This window comes from Trichoplusia ni, chromosome 21 (assembly GCF_003590095.1).
Source record: "Trichoplusia ni isolate ovarian cell line Hi5 chromosome 21, tn1, whole genome shotgun sequence".
Classification (NCBI taxonomy): Eukaryota; Metazoa; Arthropoda; class Insecta; order Lepidoptera; family Noctuidae; genus Trichoplusia; species Trichoplusia ni.
The window spans coordinates 1824126-1844271 of record NC_039498.1 but is presented as its reverse complement, the minus strand read 5'-3'; the positions used below and the strand labels follow the sequence as shown (position 1 = coordinate 1844271).

The 20146-nt window shown below is 35.0% G+C and overlaps 1 protein-coding gene across 2 annotated transcripts in view; it reads left to right on the top strand.

Annotated features, from left to right (window-relative positions):
- LOC113504329 overlaps positions 1–19971 on the top strand; it is a 42570-nt gene extending 22599 nt beyond the window's left edge. For both annotated transcript variants that reach the window (XM_026886589.1, XM_026886590.1), the window contains exons 3-9: positions 4114–5507; positions 10634–12093; positions 14849–14945; positions 16210–16367; positions 16878–17020; positions 17411–17501; positions 17977–19971. In XM_026886589.1, the coding sequence (XP_026742390.1) occupies positions 4114–5507; positions 10634–12093; positions 14849–14945; positions 16210–16367; positions 16878–17020; positions 17411–17501; positions 17977–18084 (3451 nt within the window). In that variant the 3' untranslated portion in view covers positions 18085–19971. The remainder of the gene's footprint in view (positions 1–4113; positions 5508–10633; positions 12094–14848; positions 14946–16209; positions 16368–16877; positions 17021–17410; positions 17502–17976) is intronic.
- Positions 19972–20146: the final 175 nt, after the last annotated feature.

Sequence of the window (20146 nt, the reverse complement as noted above, 5' to 3'; positions counted from 1 at the left end):
GTCAAATGGAGTTATTTATTGAGTGAAGCAATCTAATTCGTTTCGCCAAACCCACCAAGCGAGACATGTCGTGGGTTCGATCCCCGCGTACGAAAACGCTTGTCTTATATCTGGGTCTTCTTGTGGATATAACTTGAATATTACTGGCAACCCCGGCGACGCAACGATTAGTTTCGTTAAAGCGTAAGTCGTTATTTTTTAATTAAAAAAATGTTTCTCTTTCGTAAAGCTGGCACTGACTTATACCATATTATTCCCGATCGTCCCTCCATTTTCGATCTATATTCCAACCTGTTCGTGTTTAACAGTAAATCCAATTAAATCAATGAAGCATATAATAATAAACACTTGGCATAGCATCACGCATCGCGCCGGTATTCACAGTGACACCGGATAAAAGTGACAGTTTTATTAATTGTCATAACTGTCCCGTTACTTGGTGTCAAATGTGAATGTTAATTATTAAATAGTTTTTATGTTTCGGTACCAAAGGCACAAAACGGAACATTATTAAGGCTTCGCTGGCTGTTGATCTGTAAGTTACCAGGTCTGTCTGATGAAAAGAGATAACTAAACAGTTAAAATTTTATAATTATGACTTATTCTCGAGTAATGAGGTCCTCGATCATGAGCCAGTCTCCACTTGTGTCCCAAACTAGTCGGGCTATCCTGATAAATACACGTGAGTAAACCGTTATTAAAATAAAAATAAATGAATGCGTGGGTTTGGCGTGTTGAACTCAACCACTCGGCTATCCATACTGTCAATAATTGTCTTTAATATGAGCATCGACACATAGCTACTTTATTGCTATGAGTAATAGAGTAGGCGTTATGATGAAAATTTATTTTGTCTTCTCGAGATTGTGCGATTTCTGACGTTAACAATTGCAGAAAAGCCACCTTGATATCCGAGGAACAATAAACATTACCGTCTTTTTTGCCACAACTTTAAGTACAATAATGTTTTTCAAATTGTCAAGTGGTATGCATAGACGAAATATTTTAAACGTCATTCAGTATTTTTTTTATTGAAGTCTACGAATGTTAGTCACGCAGTTAAGCCTAGTTTTCATGTCGATCTGGAATTCTAGGCAAACGGTGCGATATGTCTGATGTATAACAGTAATCAGTATCGTTAATGAAGCGTATTGATGAGGCGTTCCTATAGTGACGGGACACGATACTATCGATAAAATTGGTATAAGTTACGAACAGTACATGAAACGGGTTTCCTTTGACTTTTGGTACAATGTATATAATTTTTAACCTTTTATGTACGTTATTACATGGATTTCTTTGCAAACATTAAGTTTTACCAGACAACGGTGTAAACGATGAGGTTAAATGTCATTGAAAAAATACCCTTTCAATGTTTATAAAGTAAGTAGTAATTGAATTGAATTTATATATTGTAAATCATTAACACACTACGTAGATTACACAAACTGTTCTTTCTAGACATCACCTTAATTTATTTAAATTAAAATAAATCATCTTCCTGTCTTTCTAAAACGTACCTAGCGACATCAATTCAAAACATAGTCTAGTGAAGTCTAGTCTATCGATTTATCGATATCGCCTCGCCACAACACTAGTATCCCGTTGGGCGGTCTGATCACAAATTGCTGTGTTGCACGCAAAAGACCTGAATGACCAAACAGTTCAGTCTTATAGTTATGGCCAACTAACACGACTTGACTATGTAAAGCAGATCAAGTTATAGCTGAATTTTATTTAAATACCTTTATATTTGTCAATTTTGTAACAGTGCAGCAGTCGTCATATAAATAGTATAAAAGCTATATCGTTCAAACCATTTAAATTGCACTATTTTCAAGATGCCGTGGAACAAGGCTGGCAACCCCACATACTTGGTTTTAGCTTAAAACTGCCCCCCCCCCCATCAGAAAAATAAAACTGCGTCCTCTAAAAAACGCAAGGTTAGGCCTAAAAAAATTACATTTTAATGAACTAAATACTTAAGTACCAGTGGCGTTTAAAAGGTTCTTATACACAGTACTTTCAAATAAAACCTTTCTCTTCTTTTAGACCATATTTAATTAGGTATCAACATGTTTCAAAACTCTCACGCTAAATAACCTTGTTAAATCGATACGGGAAAGTACATCGTAACAATACTACAAATACAAATGTACGAGTTGTATATCACAACAATTATCATTATTCTTTGCTTGGGAACGGTGACAAGCAACGCCATCTGTCGTGCGTTCAATGGAAGTTCGAACAAGCTTTAGTGTTCGTGGCAAAAAAAAATACGTTAAAATAATATAAAGTAATATTCTCATAGTATTCTTTTGTAAACATGTCTAGATTTAACGATTCCTGAGGTCGATGAAATATCATTTGTTAATATTTATGTTATTTTACAAGCATTGCGGCACCGTTATTTATCGTAATAGCAATAACTACTGGCCTACAATCCATTGGTCTATGGAAATACTTAAAAAGGAGTAACAAACCTAGCGTATTTTTTAAAACTCAGTTAAATGCGATTAAACCAAATTAAACATAGCAATAAAAAATCACAGATTAAATACCAAAACAAATACTTATCAAAACTGAAAGATTGGGGTTCATCAACGTTGTCACGTTCATGTTGGTCCTAAACATATTTCATTATTTTTAGCCTATTTCTTCGAGACCCTCAAGAGACGCTAATCCTACTCGCACTTGACTATATTTCATTTCTTTTTGCAGTAAAACAGTCAACAAACCACATTTATGAATTGCGATATTGAATTACTCAAACTCACGATCAATATAACACCATAAATGTCTTTTACCTATAAAAGTAGGTATGTTGTTATGGCGCCGAAGGGCGTAACACACCGTGCCTTATACTAAAACATTTATTATTACAAAAATTTATAAATAACGGACATTTGAATCACGAATACTGTTAAAGTGTATCGACCTAACCCCGAGGTTGTTTTGACAATTTTTCTAAGAGCTGTCGGGGTGGAATTTTCGACAGTATTTTGATTAAAATTTATAATTAATATTTGTAATAATTGACCTAGGTAACATTATTGTATGCAATAAACAATAGAATTTATCTTAACGAGAATTATTATAAAATTGGAATGTAACCTCAAATCCAAAGTCATTTTTTTCGTTTTCATCTACCTATATCATAACATTGAGGTTATATTTCTTATTAAACTTTTTTTCAACTCCTTACCTCCTTGCTATAATTACGTCGAACTAGAAACTGCCAGAATAAACGTAAACCATTTCTTTCAAAACATTTCCCAACTCTGAAGCAGAGTTCAACAACCGAACTAATTACGAATAATGTCAGATCATAGTATAGATACTCTCTGTATGTATTTATTTCTTTTTATTTACACGTAAGTACTTTTTGTGTATTTCTGTGCTTGCTTTTGTTTTGTTTTTAATATTTCACTTATTTAGAATAACCGTTTTTGAAAGGCACCAAAATTAGTTATGTCATCTGTCAAATCTCCTGTCAAGACGCTTTTTTTATTTCGACATTTGATATGACACAAGTTTAATTAAAAAATATTTGTTTCATTAAAAAAATGACTTTTATTTAACAAGAATAATAAAATCAGATGGGTCTTTCAAAAACGAGTTATTTGGGTTTTCGTGCTTTCTGTTGCAATATTAATTTAGATTACAATGTTGATTTGGTGTAATGACTTTCTGTGAATGTTTATTAGGAAACTAAAAATTAATTTGCCATTTTATTGGTCAAAATTCATCGGCTTTTATGCGCACAGCATAACCAAATAATGCAGAATAACACAATTGTCCAAAATTACGAAATCATAAACTGCTTTTTCATGTCTTGACAAATGTTCCAAAAGAACCCTTTTCATTCTCACAAAATACTTTATATTTGTCCATATCTTATCTTGTATCTTGACCGAAACCTGTTAAACGTTTGAAACTATAGAAATTTGTAAAAACTGATCCCTAGTTAAGGATTTCATAAAGATATTATTAACATTTAATAGAAAATTTAATTCCTCAATCTTAGAATAAAGACGCATATTAATTTTGGAACATTTGTCCCACCAAACCACAGTATAGAAACACGTTTTGACCTGCACTGTTTCTTTCCAGCGACCTACCGGACGAGGAGGACAAGAAATCGCCTGTCCTGCTCTTAGGAGTGAACAAAATCTCAGACTCGCCATCCTTCATAAGACGAAGATCTATAGAACCCCACACTTCTGGGTCCATCCGTTTCTTCAGACCACTGAAGTCAAAATACACGAGGGGACTTCAAGATGACGAGCGATTGGAGAAAATTAGGCAGGATCTGCTAGTCCATAAAAGCAAACCAGACACATACATTCCCAAAGAACATGAGGTATCCCTGGAACCAGAGGAAAGATGCTCAAAGCTCAACTGCGTAGGAAACTGCATCTGTGACAGAAAGAAGAGTTCGACACGTGGTTCCTTCTCTTTCCAACGACCTGAGCCAGGCACGACGCACTACGAGCCGGAACCCAAAGACTTCTCTGAAAACGACATCGAATTTAAGTACACCGAACACATTCCTCATTCGCAACCCTCGAGTAGCAAACAGAGCTACAATGTCACCCCAAAGTCGACGGAAAGACGCCATTTTCTATTAGCCAACCTCAACGAAAGGTTCCGAAAAACTTTGAGCTTAGATTCCAGAAAGATCGAAACGAATCGGCAACCTCTGAGCTTACCAAAAGAACAACGCCCGAAATCTCTGGTAAACACAAGTAATATCTGTGTCCAATATAAAACTGGGGAGTCTTTTGCGCCTGCAAATTTTAGTAAAGCCACGCAACCAAAGAAGAAACGTAAATCTTTTTTCTCTCTCGACACTTTCTTCGATTCCAAAAAGTCAGATACTTCATCTATAGACGATTATTGTTCGTCCAAATACAAACGGTTCGAACTCGAAAGTGATGATTCTCCTCTCTTTAAAAGAGATAACAATGAAGTGAAAACTCCTGACTTACTAAACTTGCCTGTCATAATAGATTCGGTGAGGAAAAAACAGTCTGATACGAGAAGACAGTTGGAGAAATTAGAAAACCATTATTATAAGAACATACATAAACAGACTGTGATTGACGCTGTCCCAAAAGACGCGACCAATATACAAAGCACAAGTGGGCAAACGAACCATTTATTCTTCGACGAAGACGTGGAATATATTGAGCCTATTCTTAGCACGTTCACGAGTCAAAGCACGCTAATTTTGGACAAAAATGCTTCGGAATCTCCTAACAATTTAAAACCAGACTCCATTTTGACTATAAATACTGATGAAACTGACATAAGACTGCCCAGTTCGACAGTGTCACCAAAATCCAATATTGACGATTTTGACAGCATAGGGGCGTATGAAATTGAGGTCAAAGAGTCTGATCTTGCGAAGGTAGCCAAAGATTTGACAGTTAAAGTTATGGATAAATCAGTAGATTCGATTGGCAGTTGTTCTCTAGATGTCGACGCAAGTACAGATTTTTCAGGTAAATACGTGTTTAAATGTGCTTGGCTTATGTTGTTGTAGTTTTTAGCTGTGTTTTCATCGCGCATTTAACGCACGCAATCACATTTAATTATTCTTTGAATGAATTAAAGTCATCATTCAGCATAAAGATAATTTACATAAATATAGTTGTCAATTTAAAGAATGTTATCGTATGGCGAGAATTTAATGAATTTAGTGATGGCATTGCTGCAATGCCTTGGTTGTCGATAAAATTGATTCGAGAGAATCATTTTTATGACATTTCATAATTTGCAGTTTCTAAACTTACTTCTAATACATTTTAAAAGTAAAGCTGAACTAATTTCTAAATAATGGTTTCTCATCTACAGCATGAAATTGTTATTTTCTAATTACAATTATTTTTAATCTGTGAATGAGTATGATCATAAAGTTGCATTTATAGTTTTTAATTATTTTTTTCACTTTATCATTATACTTTTTATAGTTTTATCATCTTCTTTTAATTATTTTATTATCAATAAATATCTTCATTACTGTCTTTCATTTGTGTTTTCTTTTCCTTTTTGTGGAGTGACTGTGTTTTTATTTGTTTGCTATTGTGTATCGTGATAAATCGTATTTAAAGCTTTTGAATGTGTGATGTCTATAGATCCTTCTTTTCTACATTTTAATTAGTAATTTAAATTTTATCTTTCTATAGGTGAACTAGAAAATTCGTTTTAAATACGAATCTACTTAGTCCAAAAATATATGTTTTCGTTTCAAGTCGACATTTCTCAAGATTAGTTACTATATATGTGTAGACGGCTTGTCCCATAAATCTTGGTGAAGAACGTCTTTATTTTTAGCCCCACAAGCTTTGGTTTCGTATTTACACAAGAAGTGTAAATGTTGTGTTAAATGTCTAAGTATGGTGATGATTCGTTTTGTAAAACTGAACGTTAAGCGCGCTTAATTTTAAAGACTAGTAAAGTTCCATTCATAATGGAAGTGGTTATAAAGTTCCCACCTCCGTATGTAATACCCAACCAATGAAATATTAGTCATTGAAAACGGAAGTACGGATAAATATTTTATACTAGCTCATAGCTCTGCCTTTATAAACACAGACAATAAAACAACTTACCTGTTTATAAAATTCCATTAATCTAGGTCGTGCATAGAAATTGCTAACAATGCAGATTGCAAAATGCAACTCACAAACAAAAAGACAATCGGATACCCGTACACATATGGATAATCTATGTATCGACCTCGTTTCTACCCACGCACGACTTATAGCTCGGTCATTGCCGTCATATTGCTTATGAATACGCACCTAAACACACCTGAGATAAATTATTTCGCAAATTTTTACCAACGCACCACCTATAAACGGTTTTGTGAATTACTAAATCTGTAACTCGCCGACCGTGAAACGGAACGGTGCGGACTGGCCGCAAACGGGTGTGCGTCGTCGACTCGAGGAAAAAAAAATAAAAACGGTGACATTTCTTTGTGAACTGGTGTCATAAAATAGTTGAGTGAAAAATTATTTGAGGTGTATTTAATATAATTGTTAAAAGTTGGTTAATGAAACGTTCTAAATACTGTGTGAACTGTTTGAGTGTATAAAAAGCGATCGGTAAGTTTTTGAGCCGGTTTTCAATGTCAAAAAGGTTTTCTAAAGAAATACTTTTACCGTACTTTTATGGAGTTAAAATTTAATAAAGTTAGAGAAAAAAATGATTGAAGTATTGCTCTTATGAGTGACGTATGTTTTATATTATTGTCTGTATAATGATGACTAATGCGATTATTTTAATAGTTCTCTGTAAAACGAATCATGTTTCCATATTTTTCTTCATGTTCTCATTTCCTTGTTATTATTTTTACATATAGTTAATATCGTCTATAGTTTGTTATTAAGCTTAAATTAAGTAAATATTCTATTATACACATGTCTGACATCATATAAACAATGAAATCATTCTGGCAAACTTATCCTTCATAAACTTAAATATGTAATTCTATGGAGCCATAAGCAATTGATGTTTTTTTTTAATAAGCACAAGTAATGTTTTATAATTCCTAGTTTCAGTTTTGTCCTAATATAATTTTATTTAATTGCTCAGTAGCAGAATGTACTCACAATAATAATTATAAGTACATTGTATATGACTGATTGCACATTATCTTGTAAGTATTATTGCACTTTGGTAAAGATAAAAGAAAGAATATTATCTATTACGAGAAAGCTATCTTAAGGTTAATGTGGAAAGTAATCAATACAGTTAGTATATAAATATAAATGCGGACAACATCACATACATTGTTCTGAACCCAAAGTAAGTTGCTGAAGCACTTGTGTTATGGAATTCAGATACAACGAAGGTACCACAAACACCCAGACCCGAGACAATGTAGAAATGTTAATTTTTACATTGACCCGACCGGGGATCGAACCCGGGACCTCAGAGCTAGCGACACCTTGAAACCGGTGCGTACGCCACTCGACCACGGAGGTCGTCAGATATACCAGAAATAAAATTGTTTTTGGTGACAGATTGGTAAATATGTTACTCAAAATCTCTTTCAAAACCATTTACACAGTATTACTTTATTTTAATTCATTTTATTGAATTCCAAAAGATACCTTACCATAGATTACTGGAAAGCATATAAATAGCTTCAGTCACTAGTATTCAGTAGCACCTGTTTAAAATATACATTTAGTATTAGATTTTTTATGCAGTTTATTCTAAATGAATGGTTTATTTAAGGCATAAAACAATTAAAATGATTAAGCCACTTAGGAGGAGTTTAGTACACATACATATATAGTAGAATTCCATAAGTAAAGATGATACTTTATTAGTAAATATTCAAGACATGAATAACTCGCCTAAATCCAAAAATCTAGAAGTCAATAAAAAATACTAGACAACCTATTCTTGCAAGATTACATAATACAAAAACTATGTCAAGAATTATTTACAAGACTAATTTTCCTTGTAATATATTGCCTATTGAACGGTTACTTTTACTTTCAATTGTACACTTTTCAAAGTCATATTTGTCATAAGTGTTAACTGTTGTGTCATTAGGTAAACACAGGTTTTGTGAAATTCTTTTGTGTAGTTAAATATTTGCAAGATTTTGTTCAATTGTCTCGATTCAATTGTTTTTATAGAAAGCTTTTCATTTATTGATACAGTAAAGATAAGTTTCTATTCTGTATTTGTGTAGGTTTAAAACAAGTTTAATAATATTGGTGTTTCTTTTATACAAAAACATTAAGAAATTATCATTATCCCAATTATTACTTGGGGTTGGCACAACATGTCTTCTTCCATATCTTTCTATCTGACACCATCTCACAATAAACACCCTTAAGTACATAATATTAAAAATATATTATCATAGTTATTAATGTTAAGATGGAAGGGAAATTAGTTTTTTAAATGTTTCAGTTATTAGATTATGTGCTTTTTTTTTGCAGGAAAAGTACTCAATAAGTCATTTTGCAAGTCTCTAGTCTATAGTTCATCTCTTTATCTCACTCATGAGCTTTCCAGTTAGCTCAGGTATATTGTATTAAATAGAATCCAGTTTAAAATGACATTATTTATTACTTTAAATAGTATAAGTCCCACTGTGGGGTTAGCATCCCGTCTAACAGACTCAACTTTTCATTTTCTAAATCTGTTGATATTAAAATCCAAATACATCAAAATCTCGAAAACATTGCATTCAACACATTCTGTAATTTCGCAAATGTTTTTGCAACATCTTAAGAAATAAACAAACACAAAGAAATTGTTAGCATACATACATACATACATACAAACACAGTGACACATGAGTCAGAATGTAGGCGGTGAGCTTGGTCTGACCACTTACTTACTTATACGGCATTTGTGGAACAATTATGTATGGAGTTTAATGGGCTTATGCAGGTGGACCGTTTTATGTTTTAATGGTATTTGATATGTGAATGAGAGATTTTTGTTGGTTTGAAATATTAAACTAGGTTATAGTAACGTTTTTGGGGTAAGAGAAGTTGGAATTGCTTTTTGATTTTTGGAATTTGGATATTTTTGTCACTGGATTGTTTTAAAGTTAAGTTGCATTTTTTTAGTTTGTGGCGTCCAAATTAAAAATTTTATAAGATGATGATGTCACAAATAAGACACAAACTATAGCGATAAAATGGCTTGTGATGTAAAAAAGACACACAGTTGATCTTTTAAACAAGTCCTTTATAAACAAAAACATAATTTAGATCGATATTCTACCAACATCCCACAAATTTTACCAATTTTAAAGTCTCAGGAGTTGTTTCCCACCACATGGCATAACACAACATTTGACACACACTGTTGACAAGTTTCTGTAATACCACCAATGCCACTTGACATTTGAATTACATCATTTGATAAAAACCTCCATTCAATGTTATCACGGATCCAACTGATTAGATACCAAACATGCTGGCTGGTAATTACAGTACTCTCATTTTCTTTTTTTTATATTTCATTTTCATGTGCTTTTGAAAGTAGAATGTGTGATTATTACTTAATTTTTAGCTCTTGTGAGTGGTTTAAAAAGTTTCTTCTTCTATATCAACCTCTTTAGTGCTTTTTTGTGTATTTTTTATCTGTGAATTAGCTGCAGTTGATATTTATTTATTGGTGTCTTGATCTTCGCTTAGATATGGCTTGTGTGTATATGTTATTATTAGAGTATAATCGATTTATTTATATTTTTCAAGGTATTCTTACTTCGATAAATAGGGTTTGTTTTGGATAAGGTTCGTTTTCTCATAATAAAAGAATTGATGTAAAATATGAGGAAATTCTCCATTAATACATACAATTAGTACGCAAGGAAAAATTGCGATGATCATATTAGCAAAACCAGGCTTCTTATTGAAGCTGACGAATCGTTCAATTATTATTTCGGAATTAATCTCTAGCCTAATTTTGAAATTTACTTTAAGAATAAATCAAAACCGTTTGGGTCAAAATATAATTTTTAACTATTGTAGTTTAGGGTTGATATAATGTGTAATTTATTCCTAGATTCAGGCATTGACGATATCTACGAAATAAAATAAAATGTGTTCTCAATTTTCTAACGCATTCCATCTCTCCATTTCAGATACCACATCCGGAAGTTTGAATCTCCTGACGCCGTCGTCAACGACCAGTAGGATCCGCGACTTCACATCTCGTCTCCAAGAGCGAGCGGCCTCCAACCTCCAGCCCAACTACCTCTCCAGCCCGACCCCGGTAGCCACACCCGTCAGGACCCCAGAAGACACCACCCCCACCCCGAGAAAACCCTACGAGAATCTCCTCAAACCACCCCCCAAACTCCATGTAGACTCCTCCAGCCACAGATCCAGAGGACACCACAAAAAAAGAGACGAAATCCCTCACAAAAAACCAAGTTACTTAAATCTCGCCTGCTCCGTCAACGGATACACGAACCTCACGACATATGACTCGAAGTTGAGACAGGATATCAATAAGAGTCGAGAAGCTTCGCCTATCAGACCGATAACACATACTTACCAGTACAGAAGTGAAAATAACTCGCTTCTCGTCCCCGTGCCCGTCAGCGCCAACAAACTGCTCGTCCCAACATTCGGGCCCCATGATACTCGCGCCGATTTGACACAGAAAGCGCCTACCAAGGCGCACACCGATCCATACCTCGCAACGTCACCCTTTAATGTCTACATGGCTGCGGAAAATAAGCAGTTGAAAAACGACTTTTTAGGCAACATGACGACTACGAGCCGTCCATACATATCCAGCGAAAGCAAGAACTTCGCGACTTCGATGCTCCACAAAACGGACGAAGTCGATAACGCGAAAGAGATAACGTTCAAATCGAGTTATTCGGAGACGAATTTTAGGAAGACTGTCTCGTCGAACGGTAAGGAGAGCAGGTTTAGTTCTGAATCCTACACGATTTCCTCGAATGGGGTCTCGAAAAGAGTCGAAATTACGAAGGAGAATGGAGAAAAGCTGACCAGCCCTATGAAGAGCTTCATACAGCAGAGAGTCGAGAGGTTGTACGGGCCTGGGGCTTTGGCGCAAGGGTTCTTCAACCAGAAACGCCACAAGCTTAAGAGCTCAAGCGAAGATGACGAGCCGAAAGTCTTAACAGAGAAGTCTTTAAACACTCCAGAAAGACTGCCGAGGAAAGTGGAAGAAGTGGAAAACGTGTGTCTCAGTCCAAACGGAGATATGGACACGAGTGTGTCCCTCCCCGTCTTGAGGCATCTGAGGCCAGAATTCCGCGCCCAATTGCCTATTCTGTCGCCAAAGAAGTGTATGAAAGACCTGTCTCCGCAGAAGATTGAAGACATTCCTAAAGTGGAAAAGACTGATGTGAAAGAAAGTGATGTAAGTGCAGTGTCGGTTACGAATGGTGTTTCTGTGATAAAGATTGACAGTGCAGTGGGGGCTGATGAGCCGGTTGTGTGCAGTGTAAATGGTGTGAAGGACCAGGTGAAGGATGCTCATTATTTCCTGGATTTGGAGAAGAAGGAGACGGAGAGACTGCTGGCCTTGGCTGCGACCGCTGAAAAGGAATTAGAAGACTTACAGGTATTGTAGTGTTTTTGGTTTTCGTGCATTAACTTTTTTTAAAGGAATTTTGTTTGATAATCTATTGTCATGCTTTTGTATTACTTGTCTCAAGGGTTATTGATGTATCAGCTTTCTGAATCCAGCTTTCTATTAATATTAGAAATGCGAAAGTTTGTTTGTTCCTCTTTCAATCAAAAACCACTGAATAGATTTAGACGAAACTTGTTACAAAGATAGTTGATATCCAGGATTAACACGCAGGATAGTTGTTCCCATGGGATCATTTTTGATTTGTAGCGGTCGGACCCGCGGGCAGCATCTATAATCATGAATGTTTTTCACCCACATATATTTGACGAAACTTATTAATGTATGAAATGTCCGTCTTTAAAAACGCATTCAGTAGGAGGATATCCTTTAAAAGAGAAATTTTAATAGTCATCTTCCGTACATTCTTATAAGTTTATAGACTGCAGCCTTGGATTCCGAAATGACCTTAACACATAATTGTTTTAACCTTCTACATATTAGGCGCACCTAATTGATTTGTTTTGTTTCCATTTTGTATACCAAACTGGGTAGGATAGCGCAGGGTTGTCTATTTCAACAAAAGACAGTTTTATAAATTAAGTGTCACGTTCTTTGTCCGCGATGGTCTCCTAAACTACTTAATCGCTTTCGATCAAATTTTGCACACCGTGTGCAGCTAAATCCAACTTTAATAATAACTAAAAGGACTGAACTTTAATAAGTAATTGATGATTAATTTATAACAATGTTAGTAATACCAAATTACATTGGAAATTACCGGAAACGTGCATATTTCCCGAATAGCTATACAAATTTGAACCTGAAACTTTACCAAACAAAAGTTTAGTCGGAAAACCCGCTAAATTAGTAGAGTTCAACATTCATAAGGTTTTTGACTACCTTTTCGCCGATACTTCCGCGCTGACTTTCAATTTATGCAAAAACTAGGAAGAATTAAAATCTAAATCTGGGCCTTCGCAATCGAAATTACTCTATATTATTTAAAAACTTTCGCAGTTTTATACTTAAATAACGTAATATATAAATATTGTATTAAAGCCTTAATTTGTTTGCCTGTCAGGGTGGCAGCCCTAACTAAATTCTTCAGCCGCAAACATTCGCCAAGGAATTCATGATCCTTGCTATTATATTTATTTGATGATCCGTGACGATCGCAGATCGATATAAGATTATTAGGAGATGCTCTTTATCTGTTTTAACGTGAACTTTTGTCCGACAATGAATTTCTATTATTTACATACATTACATCTACATTTGGCTATCTTGAATTTATAATACAGTCCATTTTAATCTGAGAGGCTCGTCGTCTTCCTATTCCTAGTCTAGTATGGTCCTAACCTGGTCACTCACCTTGGCGTTTTGCGAAAAAGTTATGGAACGCAGCTTTTTTTGGTGTTAATCGTGAAGAGTGAAAGATTGGAAGCCCTGTCCTACCGTAGGATATTGATAATTAGACAAAAAAAAAAGATTAATCAATGCCTTTACAATTTTCTTATTTACTTACTTCTTTCTCATACCCCTTCGTGGTCCTTTACATTCCCTTAAAGTAAGTTCGCCGGGTCAGCCAGTTCTAATAATATATTACTTATTATTACACAGTTACTAGTCTCGTAAACCAAACAGATAACTAAGATACATGCCATTTAAACTCAAATTTTCCTTATTTTGTAATGTGATTTAATTATAAACATGGTTATATACAAATTCGACATTGATAATTCAAATGCCACCAAGGATTGGTCGACCTCGCACCTTGTTGAATTTGTCAATATCTTATTATAATATTTATAAAGAACTAGCTGTTGCCCGCGACTTCGTCCCCGTGGTTAGAAGATATAAGTTATACCTCTCCTGTTTTTTCACATGTTCCATTGTATCTTCGCTCCTATTAGTCGCAGCGTGATGGTTTATAGCCTAAAGCCTTCCTCCATGAATGGTCAACTCAACACAAAAAATAATGCTTATTCAATTTGGACCAGTAGTTTTTGAGATTAGCGCGTTCAAACAAACAAACAAACTCTTCAGCTTTATATATTAGTATATAGATTGACGATAAACAAAAATGGTATTTAGGTCGATGATGTTTTCACAGATGTATGGGTTTCTTTAACTTGTTTTTATGTATATTTTGAGACTGGTTTGTTAAGTTATTTTTATGTTAACTCAACAAAAGAATGGCATATACGTACTATAAAACAATTAACAAAGAATTTAAAAATCATAAGCCTTAATAATTTATAATTTATTTTTCAAATGGTAACTTTTATAATTTGCAGCCTATGTCAATCCCATCTTATTCAAAGGTGAATAATTAATTACAACGAAGTTTTCTCATATCACCGAAAATCTCGATAGATCTCATACACGCGGACAAAGAATCGTGCTTATCACACAATCATTATTTTGTCCTAGGTAGGAATCGAACACACGCTCTTTAGTATAGCAGTCAGGGCCACTGACTACTTTATCAACAGGACAGACACATTTTAACCGACTTCAAAACAAAGGAGGTCCTCAGTTTGACCTGTTTGTATGTATTTATGTATGTTTGTGGGCGTTAAAAAAAAGTCTGGACTTAAAAAGAGACTGCGACCCCTCAGTTTGTTTCTTCTCAGCGTAATCAAATAGGAAATTTCAGCTCCAGAAAGTAAAAGTGATAATACATGATTAATTTAATTTCATTGTGAAACAAATACTTATTCTCTTATTATATCTATTTCAGAACCGAGAGGACATTAGTGAGGAGGTCCTTGGTTTCCTACGCTCTGCATCAGGCAAGGCGAGACTCCTGGCCACGCAGAAAATGCAGCAGTTTGAAGGTAATACGAATTCCAGAGCTTAGGCTAATTTAGCTTAGCTGCTTAGCTTGATGGTTTACGCGAATGTTAGACATTGAAATAAAACTACTTCTGCCCGTGACCATGATACCTGCAAAGGAGTCGAAACGTCGGGAACTAAAATTAAACCGCTATAAAATCCGTAAAAGGAATTTTTATTTCAATACCAGACTTACCCACTACTGGGCTAAGAGCTCTTCCAATAAAACTACAGGTAGAGTGAATTCAACTCGTATATGCGGCGTCATGTGTGCGTAACTCTTGTAAATACACATTGACGTTGTGTACTAACACCCCTTTCATTTGTGTGTCATTGTCATACTAATTAAAGCTTCCATAATAAACAGTCGCTGTCAATCGCACGCACACATAGCGCACAAATGTGTTGAACTATCTGTTTTCATATGATTGGGATGGTAGATTGAGTATAAAATGTATTTTGTAAGTCCGTTTGATAGATAATTGAAAATATTAGAAACGTATTTTTACCTTAATCTGAACAGTAAAAATTGACAAAGATTAACTGCTTTAAAATTTAGAAACTGCTGACGTAACGACTAAGCAAAATCCATAAAGACAAGTGACGTCACACAAGTTCCATTCACTGTACTTTGAATAATTTCCGTTTGCAAGCCCAAAAAAAAAAATTATCAACAAAAATTGTCATCATCCTTATCCCAGATTCCAATATTTCAAATTCAGGTTTCCTCACGATGTTTTCCTTCACTGTTTTTACAAAATGTGTTCATGTTATTGTTTTTCCCCATTGTGTGATGTTTACAAATAGGTTGTATATACGGGCTGGAGAACAATGACATTGTTGTTTGTTTGTTTGTTTGTTTGTTATACTTCAGCACGAGGCTAAACCGAAATTGATAACAATAATACTCTGTTTACCTAATGCTAAGCAAACACCAGGTCTTGTATGAAGAAGTGTTTTCTTGCTTTGGCTGTAAACTCCAAAAAAAATATTTGAAATCTTATTTATCATTATAAGACTGCCTTATTAATGCAGTTCATGTCTTATTTACCAATTGAAGATGTCTTCATATCGCAACTATGGCCCTATATTCTGTGCCTGGGGTGTATTTCGGGTTCTTGTTGGCTAAAAACACCCCAGGCCCATTCAACTGCCTCAACCAGAGACACAGGATCGTAGGCCCATGCTCTGCGTGACTCTACCTGGGCATGGTTCAGTTATTCATATAACAGGTACTAACTAACATACTTACGTATATTTTTCCAGGTCTATGCTACAACAACATCAACGAGCGGCTGGACGAGCCGTTCCCCACCACAGTTGAGGACCTGCAAGGGTTCTGGGACATGGTGTGTCTCCAGGTCAAGAATGTGGACGCACTGTACCAGCAAATCGCAGAGCTCAAGGCGAACGATTGGCAGGAGGTGAGGTCTTTATATGTAAATATGCAGTCAAGTAAAATGTAAGGACTGCGAAGCGATCATCATCATCATCCGCAGCCTTTATCCTCTCACTGCTGGGCATAGGCCTCCCCTTTCTCGTGCCAATTTCTACAGTCTTGTGCCAGCCTTATTAAGACTCGACCCGAGACCTTTATTATGTCATCGACAAATCTTGATCCCGATGTGATCAGTGATGTAGAAATTATGATGAGCAGTTTTTTTACTGCTATCCGCATTTTCTACAAACTTCAAAAAGGAGTTGGTTCTCATTCGTCTTTATTGTGTTTGCTTTTTTATGACAGAACGTCGAACGGGTTAAACTGATTTTGTTCGTTTAAGTTGATTTTAATTTCGTCTGGACTTTCTATGACACTTTTTATGGCATTCGTACTTAAAGAAAAAGCGAAAGCATATACCTAAATGAATTTCCATCTTATCCAATATTCTTTTGGAAATCTATCTGACGGACTATAGTATTTTTTCCATTCCCAGCTGGCAGCCCCTGTGAAGCCGCAGCCGGCCGCCGCCGCGACGCCGCGCCGCGCGCGCGCCGCGCCGCCGCAGCCCAACGAGAAGGCGCGCCTCGCCGCGCAGAAGCGGGAGGCCGACAGGAGGGCCATGCTCGAACATCGCAGGTGGGGGCATATCTATCTATTATATACCATTTTATGTAAACCGAGTGACTAGCTAAGAAAGTTCTCTTTTCAACTCTGACAATATTCAAAAGGTCAATTTTTTGTTTTGTATATTTATGGCCATTCCTGGATTGGCCAGAAATAGACAAAACAAAACGAATCACATTTCCCCGCTAACGTATTGACGTAATTATTCAACTTCTAATGTTATCCTAAATTTACTTTGCTTCATTCTCATACAAAAACATTTAAAATACTAATTTTAACGAAATTCAATGAATTAATAATGTGTCAAAACTTTAATACTCCATAATTATTATATTTATTATTATGTCTTGAGACAAAAAAATTATGTTGTCCCCTGTTAAATAAACTCATGTTATGTTACAGACGCGTGGCCCGCGAGCGGCAGCTGGCTGCCCGCGCGGCGCCCTCCGCCAGCGGACAGGACTCCCAGGACATGGGCATCGAGGGAAGCCAGGTAAATAACACCCCAAATCATTATTAGCTCCTTATTTAAAAAGAAATGTAACTCTCGCAGCTTGGAATGTAGACCTTGTCTCACAGAGGGGTTCACAAACATTCAAGTCACATGCACAAAGACACCCAGACTCAGGACAAGCGTTCGTGGATCACGCAAATGCTAGTGGAACCTTTCGGCTAATCGTACAGTAGCTAGATTATCAACAAAACAAAACGTGTTGGACTCGGCTTTTGTGTGATCCACGATGTTAATGCCCTGTCAAATTATTTATATTATTTTGATTCATTATTATCTACCAGTCATTATGGATTAAAAGACCCGGATATTGAAACTTTATTAAATATTCAATCACAGCCATTAATTATCCAAATCTAATCTATTCAAACATTCATAACAAATTCTAGTGACACTTATACCTCAAACATCATTCTAACTACAATACATTTCTCTAACATATATTTCTCATTTTCAGGAGGTAGAAATATTCGTCGGCAAAACAGCGAAACCATCGAAAGTGGCGCCCAAAGGCGACTGCATGAGCGCCGACAGGTCTGATGATTCGATAGTCGACGAGAGTTGATCAGACAGGGACCAAGCTATCTACTAAACTACAAGTTTAAACATTAGTTAGAACTATAAACCAATAATAAATAACGTATTTGTTAATCCACTGGCATAAAAATCTTATTAGTCCGGCAGATTGGATTACTAAAATATTGTATAAGTATTTTTCGTTTTATCACATCTGTAAGAAGTTTAAAAGCACTTAATTTGGGTATTGGGGGCTAGAGACATCACTCGCTAGTAAAAAGCGTACTGGTATGTGACGTCACACAAGATTTTATATCAGTGTAACACCTTCAAGTCATGTTTACGAGATAAAAGAAAAAATACTTATCCAATATTGTTTTGGTAATGTATCTGATGGATTAAACATTTTTTTTGTCAAATACCTTAATTATATTACGCTGAACTGAATCTGTGAACTAATTGTATAATACTTATTTTCTTATGTTTTATATTTGGTGTCTCACTGAGTAAACGTTTCTACATATTTGATAGTTGTCCTTGGACAGCTAAAGGCTTGTTTAGACGATGTCTTGCAAGTTGTAATACATTGCTGGGTGATACGGCAATAGCAACAAAAGTGATTGAATATTGACGTCAATGTACCGCGACTTGCGTGTTTATCTTGCACTGTCTAAAACGGCTTTAATTTTGATAATTGTTCTAATGTACTGAATTGGTATAGTCATGATAGTCGGTAGTAATGAAGTTTATATATATTTGCAGTCTTGTATTTGTGGTAATGAAGTGTTATATTTGTTTAGGACATCTGGTTCTTATAATACATTTGACTTAAAGTAGAGTGCCATGGATTTTGTGATCAAAATGTACTGTGGCCAAAGTTATATATTAAATTGTTATTATTTGCAATGAGTAATTGCGAAATTACAAGATATAGATCGTTTTACCGTCGTTTTCTATGTTAAATCCGAACGAATAGACAACAATTTGAATATTTGAAGTCTATTTGTCGGATAGCAAATAAGTTGATCATTTACTCCTAATTGTGACACATAAGATCACGTATCAAGTGCGACTTCCAATGTTACAATAATTGTTATTCTTTCATAATGATTACAAGCGCCACAGTGGGCGTGTGATAATATAATTACATTATAAACGTCCAACGTTATGAAATGGTAGTTTCAAGGCTAACCACTGCTCTTTGAACACCAATATGGCGACTTTCAAATATCATTAAATCTTTTCCATTGTTATCAATCACTAAACGAGTCTTTTAAAGTAATATTATAAGAATTGTGAAAGAGATCCTACATACATACAGAGATCTCTACGCCGTGCATAGCGCTGTCACGCTTTCACAATTGTTATAATATTAATAATATGGCCTCTACATATAGGACCTGTGTCCCCGTACACGCCTTTAAAAAGGACCGGGTCTCTTATCATGAAGTTCTCCCGTGACAAAAGAGAGATATAAATATCCTGAGATTAGCGCGTTCAAACAAACAAACTCTTCAGCTTTATATATTAGTATAAAAGTATAGTTCAAAAAGTTACCCAGTTCAGTTCAGCGTATTATAGTTGTCAGGATTTTCAACAGTTTTTCAGCGCCTAAAATGTAATGCTTTGTATGTATAAATTGGCTTGTCAAGCATATTTCTAATAAATTGTTGTCCTATTAAATGATAAATCTTGTCCTTTCGAGAATCAAAGCTATGAATTTTAATTATAAACTTAAAAATCCATTAAATATTTGTAACGAATTATATGAATGTAACGTTAAAAATAATAGGTTTATTATTTTAATTTAAAATAACATTGTCAAACATAAGTTTAGTAGATAATTTAGTTATACAAAAATGTGTGAAATAACCGGAATGTATGGGTTTGTATGTAATTTAAAAATAATGAAATTATGATACTCAAGCACTAGGGATATAGAATCGTATTATTTTTTATCATAGACAATATTCTATTGTTTTTTTTTTTTCATTTAGTTTACAGTTTTAATTGAATTGTATTTTTTATGTAAAAAACATTTTAGATGCAAAATTATGGAGGGTACAGAATTTAAATAAATTATGAATTAATTTTTATTTTATCCTTTTATT